General features: G+C 56.4%; 2 protein-coding genes across 2 annotated transcripts; both read right to left on the bottom strand.

Moving 5' to 3' along the window:
• Positions 1-278: 278 nt before the first annotated feature.
• Positions 279-4155, bottom strand: LOC119098889 (condensin complex subunit 1). The gene is made up of 7 exons (XM_037221934.1): positions 3989-4155; positions 3229-3456; positions 2436-2616; positions 1693-1834; positions 1334-1445; positions 909-1047; positions 279-498 (listed from the first exon to the last, which is right to left on the bottom strand). Exons 4-7 carry the CDS (start codon positions 1711-1713, stop codon positions 279-281), a joined length of 492 nt encoding a protein of 163 aa, XP_037077829.1. The 5' UTR covers positions 1714-1834; positions 2436-2616; positions 3229-3456; positions 3989-4155.
• On the bottom strand, positions 2432-9724 carry LOC119098888 (condensin complex subunit 1). Its single transcript, XM_037221933.1, has 11 exons — positions 9364-9724; positions 8846-8980; positions 8331-8506; positions 7801-7946; positions 7291-7441; positions 6410-6658; positions 5688-5703; positions 4489-4505; positions 3989-4066; positions 3318-3456; positions 2432-2616 (listed from the first exon to the last, which is right to left on the bottom strand). Exons 1-11 carry the CDS (start codon positions 9482-9484, stop codon positions 2432-2434), a joined length of 1413 nt encoding a protein of 470 aa, XP_037077828.1. The 5' UTR covers positions 9485-9724.
• Between the last annotated feature and the right edge of the window lie 6753 nt (positions 9725-16477).

Here is a 16477-nt window from a genome sequence, read left to right as displayed (position 1 = left end):
CCTAATGGGAGCGAACTGAGCACGATATATATATATATATATATATATTATATATATATATATCACTGCTCAGCCACAGGTTTGTACCTAGCTCGTAACAAAATCTAGAAAACAAGAAGGCACATTTATGAAAAGATAACAGAAACATAACAGCGACGCATCCCTTGCCGTGAGCACATGGTCTTTGCCATGAGATAAGACAGCGCCTTCTGGCCGCACCGCCGCCGTCCGTGCCACGCCCAACAGCGCGGGCCGCGGCGCGCCGGTCGGACCGCCCCTCACCCTGCCACCATGCCGATGAGGAGCAGCGCGGGGCGCCGCGAGCCGCCGCCGCCGCCGCCGCCAGTGAACCGCTCCCACAGCAGCTGGGTGAAGGCTGCGCCCAGGTGGCCGGAGCCGACCAACTGCACGACCAGCTCCTCCAGCGAAGCCAGCTCCGACAGCGAGGCGTCCTCGCAGAGCGCCGACAGGCTGGCCGCCGCCTGCGACGCGCGGAACCTGGCGTGCGGCGACGGACGGGGTCAGCACCGCGAGAGCCGCGCTCGAGCACCGGCCCGAGGCGGCAGGCGGCCCACGCCAGTACACCAGCGCTCACGTCAGCGCACAGGACACGCCCAACGTCAGAACGGCACGCTGTGTCAGCTGCGCTTAAACGGCCGCCAGCGACAACGGCTAGGTCAGCAGGCCAGCTCAGGTCAGACTGTTTCTCTCGCCCCGTCAGCACATCGGCGCTCCTCGGTGTACCGATCCGTGCCAACATGTCACCCCACGTCACTGCACCGACTGACGCCAGCACATCGGGCTTCATCGGCGGCGTCGTGCCTCCGGGCCTGCCGGCGCCTGCACTGCGGAGCCGTCCCGTCCCGCTCGGAGAGCCGGCCGCACCCCGCCAAGGCCGGGCCGCTCACCTCTCGTTGCCCTCGGCCGGTACGTAGAGGCGCCTGTAGGCGGTCACCACGGCCTCCTTGACGGCCGCCTCGCGGCTCCAGATCAGCGACAGCATCTGGCGGATACCCACCATCGCCTGCAGCAGGCCGAACTCGAACGCTGGCGAGAGAGGGACGAACGCGACTCACGATCGGCGCCCGGCACCGGCGGCGGCCGGCGGCTCAACCAGACGGCGGCGGCGAGTGTCTCGCTGTCGAGCGCATCGACCACCGTCCGACGCTGTTCAGCACCAGCGACACCAGCTGGTCACGGCTAGCCTACTGTGTAGCCGCCGAGCTCACGTGCACGTGCTGAGCTGGCCGCGGTTCCCGGGCGGCACGCACGCGCCACGGCGACCGGCTGGAGCGCGGCGCCGTCTGCGCCCGCGGCTCGCGGCACCGCTCACCCGTGACGAAGAACGAGACGGCCTCCAGCACGTCCGTGGTCTGCGCCGAGCGGAGGAAGCCGCAGATGCCCGGGATAGCCTCGTCTATGAGCCGGGCGAACGCCACCGAGTCCTGTCAGAACGCCGGCCACGGTCTCACGCTCCGGTCACACGCACCAGGTGGGCGCACGAGTGTCGTCAACAACGCCAGGGCGCGCGATACCTGATACCGCACCACGTGACGCATATGTCCGCATATGCAAGACACGTCCACGCAACCGGCAAACCCTGTCTGCAAGAGCGGGTGGGCACAAAGAGGGCACGAATGTGAGCACAAAGAGTGCGCGCGTGCGCGCGCGCCGGTGTGCCGACGGTCGCACCTTGAAGTAGAGCACCATCATCTTCTGTTTGTCGATCTCCAGCTGCCGGTCCGGGTGTTGGCAGTCGGCCCCGGCGGCAGCCAGCGCCTCCAGCGCGGCCAGCAGCCGGCCAGCGGCGGTCGGGCCAGCCGGCGACTCGGCGCTGTCACACAACCCGGCACGGTCAGCCCGGCGCCCACGCAGCGGCGGCGGCCAGCAGCCGGCCAGCGGCGGTCGGGCCAGCCGGCGACTCGGCGCTGTCGCACAACCCGGCACTGGCAGCCCGGCGCCCAATCAAGCGACACTCCATTCCAGTTAGCTCCTCCCGATTAGCGCAAATCAGTGATCATTTCTTGTATGGAACAGTTATGATGCCCAAGAGCTGATTGTTTTGCCAATTGTATTCAGCCCGTAACCGAACAAGGAGTGGATTAGTGAGCGTTGTGCAGACGGTGCCGTTTGCGAGCGCCTATCCGAAGGAAGCAACACAGACGCAGCGGGCTATAGGGCACTGCTCGTCATGAACAAGGCATCATGCGCCCCGAGTATCCATTAAGTATTACGTGTGTACAGCGCACCCCGTAACAGTTGTTGCATGTCGCCGGTGACAGCGCGCCACCTGCCCCGCGCGTGATGCCAACGCTCCACCTCTCCGTCGTGTCCGGTGTGCCCGGTGTGCCCGGTGTGCCCGTGTGCCCGGTGTGCCCGGTGTGCCCGGCGCGTCCGCCGTGTCCGCCGTGTCCGGTGTGTTCGCCGTGCCTTACCTGTCCTCTATGTCCGGCCTGTCGGCTGTGTCCTCTGTGTCGTCTGTGTCCGGCGCCAGGCCCGGTAGCAGGCGCGGCTCTGCCAGCAGCAGACGGGCAGCCTCCGCGAGTCCGCCGTCGGCCGACAGCAGTGCCAGCAGACGCTCGCGGCCCGCCAGCAGCGGCGAGGCGTCGCCGCCCCCTGCGGACGGAGCGCCAAACACCGCTCCCGTCAGAGCACGGCAGAGGCGGCGGCCGACACCACACACTCGCCGCTGCGTACGTACAGGCGGCGGTCGGCACCACACACTCGCCGCCGCGGTACGTACAGGCGGCGGCAGACACCACACACTCGCCGCCGCGGTACGTACAGGCGGCCGCCGACACCACACACTCGCCGCCGCGTACGTACAGGCGGCCGCCGACACCACACACTCGCCGCCGCGGTACGTACAGGCGGCGGCAGACACCACACACTCGCCGCCGCGGTACGTACAGGCGGCCGCCGACACCACACACTCGCCGCCGCGGTACGTACAGGCGGCCGCCGACACCACACTCGCCGCGCCGCCGCGGTACGTACAGGCGGCGGCAGACACCACACTCGCCGCCGCGGTACGTCTCTAACACGCGCGCAAGCATTTTTCCCATATCGTGCACACCACACCACACGCACACACACACATACGCACGCGCGCACGCACGCACGCACGCACGCACGTACGCACGCACGCACACTTTGATCACAGCGCCCATGAATCATCTCATTTACCTGAGCATCTAAGGTCAACACCCATCGGCAATAATAACGTACCTGCTACCTCATTCTTCAAGGCAATCGTCAGTTGTTTCTGGGCCTTTGCAAGCACCTTGACAAGCGCTTTCTCCTCGGTTTTCTCTCGCCTGAGTCATCACTCGCGCCCTCCTCCTCCTCCTCCTCTTTCTCCTCCTCTTTCCCCTCTTCTTCCTCCTCATCCACGCCCAGCTCAGCCAGCTTTGCCTTTTCCGTGCGATACTGCTCCTCTAACTCAGCCACGGGCAGCTGGGGACAGATTATAACACCAAGCGATCACGCCTCGGCGGGCCATGGCACGGGAGAACGGGTCAAAGCGTAACCAGAAATCCAATGGCCCGACATCAGACAGGCTCTGGCGAGTACCTTCAGACAATACCGGCGGGATGTGCGGCCACACTGCAGTGTGTATCACCTACTCCTCATTACTGCCCAACGAGCACCGTGCGTTGTCCCACTGGGCGCCACGGGGCCATCGGACGTGTCTTCGCCGGCACCATGACAACAGTCCTGCTACAGCGTGGTCGAGCATCCCGTCTGTTCAGCGGGTGCCAAAAGGCGACACCCTACGCGGCTGGTGCGATCCGTCCCACTTCGGCCGTCGCCAACAATCCTCCAGACAGACCTCTTCACAGGCTGCGCGGTGTGCTTCGCCGCGCAATCTCGCACAGATTGCGACGAGCACGCAGGGACAACCGGAATCATCCCACCCCAGCGCTCGCTGTGGCGGTTGGAAGTCGCGTCGCCCGCGGCCGAGTGCCGAGCCCCGCCCGGCCGGCACCTTGGCGGCGAACGGGTTGGCCTGCAGTAGCGCGGTGACCAGCTGGAGGGCGGCGCGGCGCACGTTGCTCGACTTGTCCTGGAGCCGGCCAGCGGCCAGCCGCAGCACCGTGCGCTGCCGGCTGAGCGGCACGGCGCCGTCCGTCACCAGCTTACGCCAGATCTGCAGTACCTGCCGACACACACATAAACACGGTGCCGTCCGTCACCAGCTTACGTCAGATCTGCAGCACCTGCCGACACACACACACGGCGCGCGTCCGTCACCAGCTTACGCCAGATCTGCAGCACCTGCCGACACACACACACGGCGCCGTCCGTCACCAGCTTACGCCAGATCTGCAGCACCTGCCGACACACACACACGGCGCCGTCCGTCACCATCTTACGCCAGATCTGCAGCACCTGCCGACACACACACACGGCGCTGTCCGTCACCAGCTTACGCCAGATCTGCAGCACCTGCCGACACACACACGGCGCCGTCCGTCACCATCTTACGCCCAGATCTGCAGCACCTGCCGACCCACACGCACGCACGCACGCGCGTACACGCACACGCACACACGGCGCAATGTCAGACACGCCGCTATTGGCGCCGCCAGTGACCCGGACGAGACACACCACCCTCGGCACACCAAACATACGCAGAAACACACTCAATACCGCTAATATAAAAGAAACGATCAATGTAAATTGTATGCAACGAATGCCTGTTTATTTCCTTCGATCAAGCGACACATGGAGACTTCATTTTGGACTACGTGGATTTCTGGAGACAGCCGTGGGACAGGCCAGTGGTGCTGTTGCGTTCCCATCCCAAACGCATTTGTGATGCTCCCGCGCCCACCGATCTGCCAGCGGCCTTCCAACACAGCAATCGGATCTGCCACCCCCGCCTCCACCATCCAGCGAGGATAATCTCGACCAGGCCGGCCGCGCCGGCGCCGGCTCCGGCTGCAGCCCCCACCGCCGGCGCCGGCGCCGGCTGCAGCACCCACCGCCGCGCCGGCACGGCCCGGCTGCAGCCTCAACGCCCGGGCCCCGGCCCCGGCTGCAGCCTCACACCGCCGGCCCCGGCCCCGCTGCAGCCCCACCGCCGGCCCCGGCCCCGCCCCGGCCCCGCTGCAGGCCCCACCGCCGGCCCCGGCCCCGCTGCAGCCCCACCGCCGGCCCCGGCCACCGGCCGCATCCCCACCGCCGCGCCGGCCCCCGCTGCAGCCCCACCGCCGGCCCCGGCCCCGGCTCCGGCTGCAGCCCCACCGCCGGCCCCGGCCCCGGCCCCGCGCTGCAGCCCCACCGCCGCGCCCCGGCCCCGGCCCCGGCTGCAGCCTCACCGCCTTCGCCGGCCCCGGCTGCAGCCCCACACCGCCGCGCCGGCCTGGCTATACCTTGGTGCGCACGAAGGCGGTGCACGTTCATGCACGTGCTGCTCGAGGGTTGTCGAGGAACTCAGTCCCGAATCTCGCGCGGCTTTGGCTCCAGCTGCTCGCCGGTTTACACCAGGCTGACCATGTCGCCAAGGATTGAGAGCACGGCGTTCCGCATCAGATGCGACTGTGGACAGTCCCGAACACACACCGGTCATCAGGGGTGACTGTGGACAGTTCCGGCCACACACCGGTCATCAGGGGTGCCTGTGGACCGTCCCAGCCACACACCGGTCATCAGGGGCGACTGTGAACAGTCCCGCCACACACCGGTCATCAGATGTGACTGTGACAGTTTCCGGCTACACCACCGGTCATCAGGGGTGACTGTGGACAGTTTCCAGCCACACGCCGGTCATCAGGGGTGACTGTGGGACAGTTCCAGCCACCACTGGTCATCAGGGGGTGACTGTGGACAGTTCCGGCCACACACCAGTCATCAGGGGTGACTGTGGACAGTCCCAGCCACACACTGGTCATCAGGGGTGGCTGTGGACAGTCCCAGCACACACTGGTCATCAGGGTGACTGTGGACAGTTCCGGCCAAACACAGGTCATCAGGGGTGACTGTGGACAGTTCCGGCCACACACCGGTCATCAGGGGTTGGCTGTGGACGGTCCCCGCCACACACCGGTCATCAGGGGTGACTGTGAACAGTCGCCGGCTCTTTGCAATGCATTTAGAATTGTTTTGTGCCGGAGGAGAGCAACCCTTCAAATTTTCCACCTCGCATTTCACAGCCGCAGACGCTCCAGTCCGTTCATACTCTGCTTGCAACGAAGGAGCCACTACGCGGATATTGGGATACACATATTACAAATACACAAATTGCCATAGATATACATATCATAGATACACAAAGTATCAGTAAGGCGCTGCATAGCAAGAAGCTTTAAGCCGTCGCCTTTCCTCAGCATTTAAAGCGTCCCACCAGCGCAGCACGAGCCAGTGTGTGCCCCACCCGGCCGTCGCCGCTCCCTGGGATCCCCACCTCGCCGTCCAGATGACCGATGAGCAGGCAGATGTTGTTGAGCACCAGGTCCGGCGCCTGCACGGCCACCAGGCTGAGGAACTCGGCGTAGTGGCGCGTGGCCGAGCCGTCCTTGGTCAGCTCGGCGGCGTCCGTGCCAGCGATCTCGCGCACCAGCTCGTTCACGAGGCCGCGGCCGCCAAACTCGGTGGCGATGGTGACCACGCACTGCGCCAGAGGCGCCGGCGCGTGCTCGTACTGCTGCAGGATCTGGCGCAGCACGGCAGGGCCAGTCAGAAGACGGGCGGGACAGCCGGGTCGGAGCTTGAGGCGGACAAGACGGAGACGAATGGGTAGGAGGTGGGCCAGCAGGAGGGTCAGGGAGGACGGAGGGTCGGGGCCGGAGACAGATGGCGTGGCTAGGTCGGAGTGTGAAGCGGACAGAGCGGCGGGGTCAGCGTACGACGGAAACAGCGCACGTAGCGCAACACCACCGCAAGGCGGCGGAGCAAGTGTGGGCGGCAACGGCCTTACCACAGCATGCCAACCAACAGAGCGCAGACAAGCGGCGCCTGTGTCCGCGTCCTGGGTCGGACGTCCTTGAGGGGTCTGACGGCAGTCTTCCGTCCCTGGATACCGACCACAGTGAGGAGCAGTCATCCACCTCTGACATGGCCCGTTTAACTCCATGACTGAGGAGATCTCTTTCCCTCACAGGAAACCAGGTTGTGCGTCACACGACAGAGGGTGCCACCTGTTGGCCGAGGTGCGAGACACTCCACAGCCCCGAGAAGTCCGCGTAAAGCCACCCAGCCCCTCCTCGCAGGCCGTGCCCGGATATCCGGCCTTCCCCAGCTGCCCCAAGGGGCGTGGCACGCCGCCCGGCCCGGCGCAGCACACACCTGCACCATCTTGAGACCGCAGCTGAGCGCGTGCCCGTAAGAGCGCACCAGAGCGCCCAGCACCTGGCTGATGCTCTCCAGCAGCGTCTTGTTGCGCACGTGGCCAACACTGGGCAGCGCAAGGAAGTGGTAGCAGACGTTGCCGATGGTGCTGTGGGCGGCGAACGATCAGGCGTGAGGCTGCGGGCGTCGCAGGCGGAGGTCGGATGGCGCAGGGACTGCACCCGCCGCGACTGCGCGTTAAGACGCGCCTGACAGCGCCTGTCCGTCCCGCAGGCGGCGGCCACAGGTCGGCATTAATCACAAAATAGCGGCGTGCACCGCACATTCCATACGGATCGAAACACAAAGAGAACTAACAAGACGTGGCCGATCAGAGCACGTTGCATAAATGGACAGATCGGGGACACTGTTGATTAGTTCAACAGCGCCTGCCTGGGTGCCACCCCGCGGCCACCGGCCACCGTTGCGACGACCGGCAGCGCCCCGGGAACCTGTCTGGCGGCCTACTTGACAAACTCCTCGTCGGGCACGGGCGGCTGCCAGAGCGTGCGCAGGCGCAGCTGGAGCACGGCGTACAGCTGGCGGAGGACGCGCAGTCGCTGCGCGTCCCAGTCGCCCTCGTCAGCCGCCGGACGCCCGCCGCGCTTCCGACCCTGCGCGCGCCAGACGGCGCGTTACGACAGGCGGCTCAACGGTTACTTTCTGTTAAGCTGCGCGTCTAGGAAGCCAGAGGTATCGGATTCGACTCCTCGTGGTGACCGCCCTCCCTACCAGGGGAGAGGCACGCAACGTCACACAGCCTCAGTAGTTAAGTATATCGTAAGGCTCTAATGACAACGAGGCCGAGAAAGATCAGCTGGTGGTCGCAGCTGAGGGCGTTCCGATTGCTCTAGTTAATGCCTCTTTACGGCTAACAGCTTGCAAAGAACAGATGTTGACACGTCAACACGGTCACACATTCTCAAAGCAGCGCGCTTGGCAGGGCCGATACAGGAAAGCCGTCCCCAGGTCCCGGACCAACGGGGGCAGGCCCTCACCTTGTTGGCCATAAGCACGTCTGCCGGCCGCTGCGCCGCGTCTTCGAAGGCGCCCGCCAGCTGGCACAGCACGTACGTCGACATCTTGAGCATGTTCAGATGTTTGAGCCGCGTCTCGTGGTCAAGTGACTCGGACTCCAGCAGCGCCGAGAGGTCGGCAGTCAGGTACACGTAACCTACCGCCACAGCGAGACGCTCAGACGACAGGCAATGACGTAAAAAAGGAAGCACTCCGCACGAGATAACTGACGATAGGGAAAGTCCTTTCACGGGTCATTAATTGTGAGGCACTGATAAAAGCTAACGTATTTTCGTAATACACCTCAGTGATAGCTTGGCTTGGCATCTTTCTGCACCCAGCATCTCTTGGCATACCAAAGATAGGTTATGTTCAACATAAGGACTCGGCAAACAGCGGTCCACACATCTGCCTGGGGAAGCTCAGTATCTGCCTTCTACGCATGACTAACATCAAATAGGCGGGTCTGGCTTTGTGGCGTGTCACCATAACCTGCCTTTGTTCACTATTTCCCATATCTGCTCCTGGTCTGCAGTCTTCAGGGATGAAAAATGAATGATGGAACTGTACAGCACGTCGAACTTCTCCAGGGCAAGTTCGCTGCGATCCGTTGACAGGGCGACGACAAGATCTGAAAAAGCAGAGAAACCCAAATTCACAACTGACAGTTATCACAAAACAGGGTGTGTGAAAACCACAATTTGCAGCAAAATGCTCACACAATTCCTGCTATCAGGGTCAGACAGAAATTAAACAAATGGCAACATGCAAAATGCAAGGAATGCACACAAAGGACCACTAGATATCCACAATCTCAGCTGAGAAGCTGCCAGGATGCCAATCAATGTCCCTTTCCATATCTGTGCCATAATGTCTTAGCAATTATAACAGCCTGACAGGTTATGTGCACTCCCCTTTATGAAGTGCAGACCCATGGGGCAAGTATCTAAGGCTGTGTCCATTTCCAGTGAGGATATAACACAGCAGTTCATGAACCAGCCAACCCACACTCACCATGTACAGATGACTGCAGCTCTGATGGCTCATACACGTGCCTGACCACATAGCTTCCAGCCTCACGCGGCTGCTGCAGCTCGTCACGCTGGATGGGTATGATAAACTCAAAGTGGGACATGATGCCTGGAAACAGATCGACTTTAAAGCAATCGTGAGCTCTATAGATTGGGTTCTGTCATGCCCATAAATATATTTTTGAGTCAGGTGGGCAGAATTGTAACTTAATGGCTGTGTGGCACCTTAAGGTTTTTCGCTCAAAACATGCAGCTAGTGAAAGTGGAAATGTGTTCACCAGTATCAATATAGCTGCTTACATGCACCCTGACAAAGAAAAAGCTTGCATCCACATCATAATCTGTTTATCCTAGACCAATGCTACTATGATCACAACTGCCCCAATGAAGCATGCTCATTTGTGAGCAAACAAGATTTTGTGGGTGGCAGAATCTTAGGCTACAGGAAAAACAATACCATGTTCTGGGGCTATACCATTACCCTTCCCATCTCCACAAATCAAAGTTTTTTCACTGCAATGAATCATATAAACAGACCCAGGCATGCAATCAAACAGATCAGCACCTACGAATGGTGGTACAAACTAAAATCCAGCTAAACAAGTCTGATCTTGATCAGAAAAAGACATGGGTGTTGATGAGGCAATTGGCAGCCTGTTAATTCTGACTAGCTAAGGCATGCTAGTTTTTTCAAACCGTGAAGTCTGGTAGCTGAAGATCTTTTAAACACTGATATTTTCCTGTCAAACCTGAGTGTAATGCTATGCTTCAACTGGACATAACCTGTTTGCTACCTAATCATTTCAATGCATTGCTTTGTCAATTCTTGAGAAAAGCATAACCCAGAGCAGAGGCACATGCAGGTGGGTCTCAGGTCATCAGGTCACCCTTATCCAAGTATCTTACATGGGGTCTGGTAGTATGAACCAAGACATCAGCACATCAAATGTACTGGGATCATGTCCTAAAAGTCTTAGTTGGGGTCTGGTGGTATGAACCAAGATATCAGCACATCAAATGTACTGGGATCATGTCCTAAAAAGTCCTAGTTGGGGTCTGGTAGTATGAACCAAGATATCAGCACATCAAATGTACTGGGATCATGTCCTAAAAAGTCCTAGTTGGGGTCTGGTAGTATGAACCAAGATATCAGTACATCAAATGTACTGGGATCATGTCCTAAAAAGTCCTAGTTGTGCGCATGACAGAAGCTCTTCGAGGTTGGCTGATGCCATTTTGAATGTCAATTTCTACTCATCTCTGGATGCTTTCAATATCACATTGTCACTGCATTTGTAACCACCACCAAACAGCTTGGTTTGAGTCCCATGACAACTGGTCCCACCATTCTCTTGTACTTGTAATGTAATGAGGAGCAAGTTTGGCCATGATTGGGTGGGGATTTTAGACACATTTTGAGTCCATTCATTTCCATGCATGCTGGGCGCTCAGTGCTGAATTGTCCCAAATGTCTGGGGTCAAGCCCCCCCCCCCCCCCCCCCAGCACATTAGTTCCCTGCACCTCTGGGTGCAATATTTTGGTATGACACCATCCTATGCTGGAAAGTGTAAAGATTTAAACATATGACTTATCTTGCTCAAAGATTTAGCTTCTCAATAAAGTTAGAAAACATTACAAATCAAGTATCTTGTCACCAAGAAATGCATTGCTTTACACCATGTAAGCATTAATGAAGGACCTGTAGCAGGATGCATCGATGCCCATATCATAAGGCACAGGCCTTGCTTGCATCCATAACAATGCAAATGAACATCACAATGTGTCGAATACAACCATGATGGGTATTACAATTGATAACAGCTCGGAACATCAAAGAAAACCGAGGCCTGCATCGCACAATCAGGGCGTGAAATGAGTAAACATTCGTACTCCGCGCGGAAGGTGATACACGGTGCGGCGCCAAATATTCAAACAATAGCGCTGTTCAACAAATATCCATCATCGTGTGAGTTTTCTACATACAGCCAACCACATAACCAGCAGTGATAGACTGACCAATCAAACGAACGCACTGGAGTTCCAGCAATCTCTTCGAACAGGCTCAGTGGCGCAGTGAGAAATGCGCCAGATAGCACCGCAGGTAGCAGGGTTAAATGACCGACAAAACCTGTGAACGACCCCGTACTCCGAGCCTATGGGACTAACCACCGCCAAACCTTCACTGATGGATTTGACAAAGCCTGGTCGACACCAAATCCACCACAATCTAGACACTATGTTCGATATCTTAACCTGTCCCGGAGATGCCTATCTTGGCTCAGGTCGCAGCTCATCAAAAAACACTCTAAACCGCTAACAATGGATACAGGTAACCTTAAGTTCTGAGCCTATCTCACCAGTTCCGTTCGAAACATTCACCAATCGATGCGCTTTGGCCGGTGTTCTTTCCCTACCATACGGTAGTTACCTGGGTCACATCGGAGGTAACCGAAATTCCCCAAACCGAAAAATTCAGCCTGCAGACATCATGCTCCAAGCCTATGGAAACGATTTCTACAAAAACTCGACCAATCGGCACGTCATGGCTGATTTATTTGTCTTTGAGAAGATAATGACCTCGGATGGGGTCAAAGGTCACCTAAAACGCCCGCCACAGGCATATAGCAGTTTGCAAACAGCCCATGACCCGAACCTTTCGCAACGGTTGGCACAAAACATCCACCAATTCACGTTCACATAATCATAATTCATGTATCACGTTCGCATATTCGGCCACGATGAGCCCTATGTTAAGATTTGGTATGCTAATGCTTGGTCGCCAATTTTTAATGCGAATAGATTCGGTTATTTTTTCTGTCTGGGTGGTCCTGTCCTCGGTAGATGATTTTGAGTTCTGAATGGGGCAGAGGGTTCATACCCCAGACAGGAAAATAAGTGAATTTATTCTTAAAAAGTCATCGACCAAATCTTAACATGCAGGGCTTATCATGGCCGCTTATGCGAACGTGACGTGTGCCTTTATGTGTGATGCTTATATATGTATATATATATATATATATATATATATATATATATGTATATTTATACATATATAATGGTTATGTATAAATATACATATAAGTATACATATATATATATATATATATATATATTTATATATATATATATATAAGTCTCTTCGCCGCTCTTGATATATACACAATATGTGCCAGCTTAAAATCGTTGTAGGTGATGCCTGACGCGTGATGTGTGATGCCTGTTTAATTGAAATCGCTTGCATGTATAATTCATGCGTGGTGTGTGATGCCTGTTTATTTCAACTTGCTTGCATGTTTGAATGAAGTGTGATGCGTGATGCCTCTTTGCTTGAATTCGTTTACATGCACACGTATGTTCGCGCATTCTGCTATCACATAGGCAATGTGTCGTAATAATGGCTGGCAATTGTTCTTCGTTCAATCCCCTGAATGCTGGTGTCCTGTAAAAACTGTGGTTTGATGGGTTTTTTTAATTGAAAAATCTTGTAGGATCATCGGCAGGCAATCTTCAATTCACTTCTGCTAATGTTCCGATAAAGGCGTGTTTCCGAACTGTCGACCCATCTATATTTCCATTTTCTGGTTTCTCTCCTCCACGCATCATTTCAGAGCGTAGTAATCAACCTTTCCCCAAGTGCGCTCAGGTCGATGCCCTCCTGTCAAGCGCACCTCTTCGCCGCTCTTGAAAACAACACGCCCGGGAGCCTGTGTTCTTCTGGGGAAACTATTCTGAGCTGTTGCGCCTCCAAAGCGAAAGCGACCCTCGCCCGCTTCAGTTCGAACATGTGACAAATGAGTCTCCCGTGAGTGCAATGTCACATGCAGCACAGATTTATTTCAGCAGCATTGCTTATTGAGGCAAAGTCCTCAGTGGTCGTGCGAATGGGTTAATGTACGCATTCTCGATGCTCATCAATGAGCTTGTTCACGCAGCGTCGCAGACAGAGTCTTGGTAATGTGGTAGGGGGAGGAGACACATGGGTGATCAAAGGTGCGTGTCTTGTGAAAGCTATCCCCTCGTTCCTCCCCCCCCCCAAAAAAAAAATCGGGTTGGCCCAGGTAATTCTGAGGGCACGATTTTATTCGTGGCATCTCATTGGTTATCTCGAACTGAAACAGAAGCCAGAAGCCACCGAAAGATGCAACTCCGATTATATTTTAAAGTCAATGTACTGAAGAACCAAACGTCAAATTATTGTGTGAAATAACCTGACGGCGCTTTTCATTACACAAAGGCTCAGTGGACATCTTCTAAGCTAGCGGCACTCAGGGGCTGCTCCGATATCTTTCTGTCCAGAGCTTTTATTTCATTGTCCAGGGCTATTTGAACCTAGACGATGTGAACGTAGCTTGCATATTGGAATGGGGCAATACATTTGTATTGACATGTTCAACCCATTCTCATCTGGGCATATCACGCTTTGTTTAAAATCGAGAAAAAGAAAAATCGCATAATGGTTTTGACCTTGTGCGCTCGCAGGCTTCTCAACACATATCCCGACTCTCGGCATTGCAGTCTCCGTAGGCCGCCCGGCGTTGGACCGCAGCCAACATAGGACGTCGGCCGACGGGCTGATGAATACGATTACGTTTTAGAAGCAAGTACCTTTAAATGGCTCAGGATGTCCGTAACTCTGCACAGAAGGCAATCTAGTAGTTTGCTTCCCTGTGTATTTTTTAGATTTATAAATGGAACGGAGTATGGAACAGAACGGATTAGCACTGCATCGCCAACCGGTGCTTTTTTTGGCGCGTCCTTTTGGGCATCTTATCTTTTCCGGGCAAGGGAAACAGTGGGTAGAACACTTGGGGTACATTCTATTTCTGGTCAGGGACTTAGAGGCCATTCCGCAAAAGCGCGGATCCCTGCCAGCTGTAATGCCGGCGATAAAGGGGCGGTGTCCCCTGGTCCATATGGAAGTCCTTCGAGGGGTCACTTATGCATTAAATGTCTGCCTGACGCCGGAGGCCCCCTGACCCGGACATTTGGCCCCAGATCGGCGCAAGGGCCCTCATTGACGCAACAGGACACCTTATCGCCGCAGGTGGTGAGATAATTGCCACAGAGACTTCAGTTCGACGGCACTTGGCTGAAAAAGGGTGGATGGCCGCGTTTGGTACGGGGGGGTGCTAGTTAACACAGACCCTATCCATTGCCTCACTGGGTGCGCTCATCGCAAGTTTCCATATCTTCCCTCATTGTCAGAGCGCCCCGACCAACGCCAGCGACCCTTCGGCCTTTGGGATCCTGTCCCTGTTCAGCAAACGTTCCCCTGGCCGATTCAAGACTCCTTGCCGACACAGAACCTTCTGTTAGGCACGACCGGTGGGCACCCAGGGCTCTGAGCGACACGGAGTCGACTGTTCGGTGATCTCTGGTCAAAACAGAGGCTTTCAGTGTTCCAGCGGTCCTTAATCGGAGCAATGGGTCCTCTGACTGGCATTTGAGGATCCGTCCTTGGGGGTCGGGATCCATGCTTGATGTGACGTACAGATAGCCCTCCGTGCCCTCCACTCAAGCATTTGATCTCGATCCCGATCGATCCAGAGAGGCCCTTCGGGCTCCTCTGCGGGCCTCTCGAACACTGCTCGGGCCGAATCTGGGTTCCTTGCAAATACAGGGCCCTTGTAAGGCAGCACGGTGCCCTGACCGAAAAAGGGTCCTCATTGACCCAGGGGCCCGACCAATGTAAATCGTGGGTCCGACCATGCCTCTGCTGGGAATTGGGCCCTAAGTACCAGACATGGAACTGGCACATGGTACATGGTAAGTACCAGACATGGAACATTGCCCACCTAAAGCAATCGTCATCTGGTGACGAGCGTGTCACGCTCGTTAAATCCCACTATCACAGGGGCGTGTTTGGCAAAATGGGATTGGGAGAGAGGTGTTGAGCGTGGGAAACCTAGCCCTAAATACACCTACAGCTTTCTCCCTGCTCTGAAGTTGACGTGCGCGACTATTAAAGGCTCTCATGTAAACCACCGCCTGGAGGCTGCGAAGTGGGCCGCAAGTCACAACGCAGCACTCATGTTAGGCATGTTTGACACGTCTAGTGTTGTTTCTGTGGCTATTGTCGGGCGTTGATTGCTTTCGGTTCAGACGGCTGGCGTCCATCGTCAGGCTTTTGTAAGTGCAACGGTGTCATCAAATTTTCACGTCGAAGTGAAGGCTGGCACATTTCAGGGGCTTGCGAGCGTAGCGGGCTAGTAAATTGATCACGTTTTTGGGTGCTGGTGTTCTACCGGTTTGTTTCCGATAAGACACCATGGCAAAAAAAACAACTTGCTGCAGTTTGTAGAGCCTGAGGCATCGCTGGATAGGGCCAAACACTCAGATAATAGCATGAAACTTGGTCAGAGTGAGCAAGACATACTAATATTGTCATTAAAAACATGCAGCATACACCATGAACAGAACATACCCAAGTGAGTAGAGCACAAACATCAAGCTTTTGAAGTGTGGCTAGCTGAGGCAGCACTTACCTGCCGCACTCATCTGAACACGACATCTTAGTTTGCACTTTTTTGTTCCTTTTCCGTGCGAAGAAATTTGTAGAAACCTTCTTTGAAACTGACATAATTTTTAACCGCCATTTTTAATATCCTGCTAGTTCTTATGCTCCAGAAGATTGGGGGGGGGGGCAAACTCACCGTTGAGGGAAGGGAAAATTGGACATTGAGAGGCCAGTGACCCAACCAAAAAATAGAAATCGAAACCCGTACCTTACGATGTCTTGACGGTGCTGCACGGACATTATCCGGTGTTATTCTTAGACGCCCTAAAGGTGTATTTCTAGGCTCCCTTCAAGACAGTATCCACATACGTGCGTTTCTTATTCACTCGGCTCTTTGTGTACCTCGGCCGTGTGACGCTCCTGGCAGCAAAGGCCAGGGACGTGGCGCTTGGTGCAGCTGTTGCGGGCGCAGGACGGGGGACGGGGCGTCCGCCATTGTTCCATTGACTAGCAGCAAGCTATCGCCAGGCCCCCGCGGGCGGTCACCTGGGTGGGTCGCTGTCGCTCTGATGGCTCGGGCGCCGGCGGCGGCGCTGGCCCACTGACGGGCACCGCTCAGTCCCCCGCCGGCTCACAGAC

The sequence above is a fragment of the Pollicipes pollicipes genome, unplaced genomic scaffold, assembly GCF_011947565.3.
Source record: "Pollicipes pollicipes isolate AB1234 unplaced genomic scaffold, Ppol_2.1 Scaffold_4740;HRSCAF=5597_pilon_pilon_pilon, whole genome shotgun sequence".
NCBI lineage: Eukaryota > Metazoa > Arthropoda > Thecostraca > Pollicipedomorpha > Pollicipedidae > Pollicipes > Pollicipes pollicipes.
This window is presented reverse-complemented; position numbering and strand designations above follow the sequence as displayed.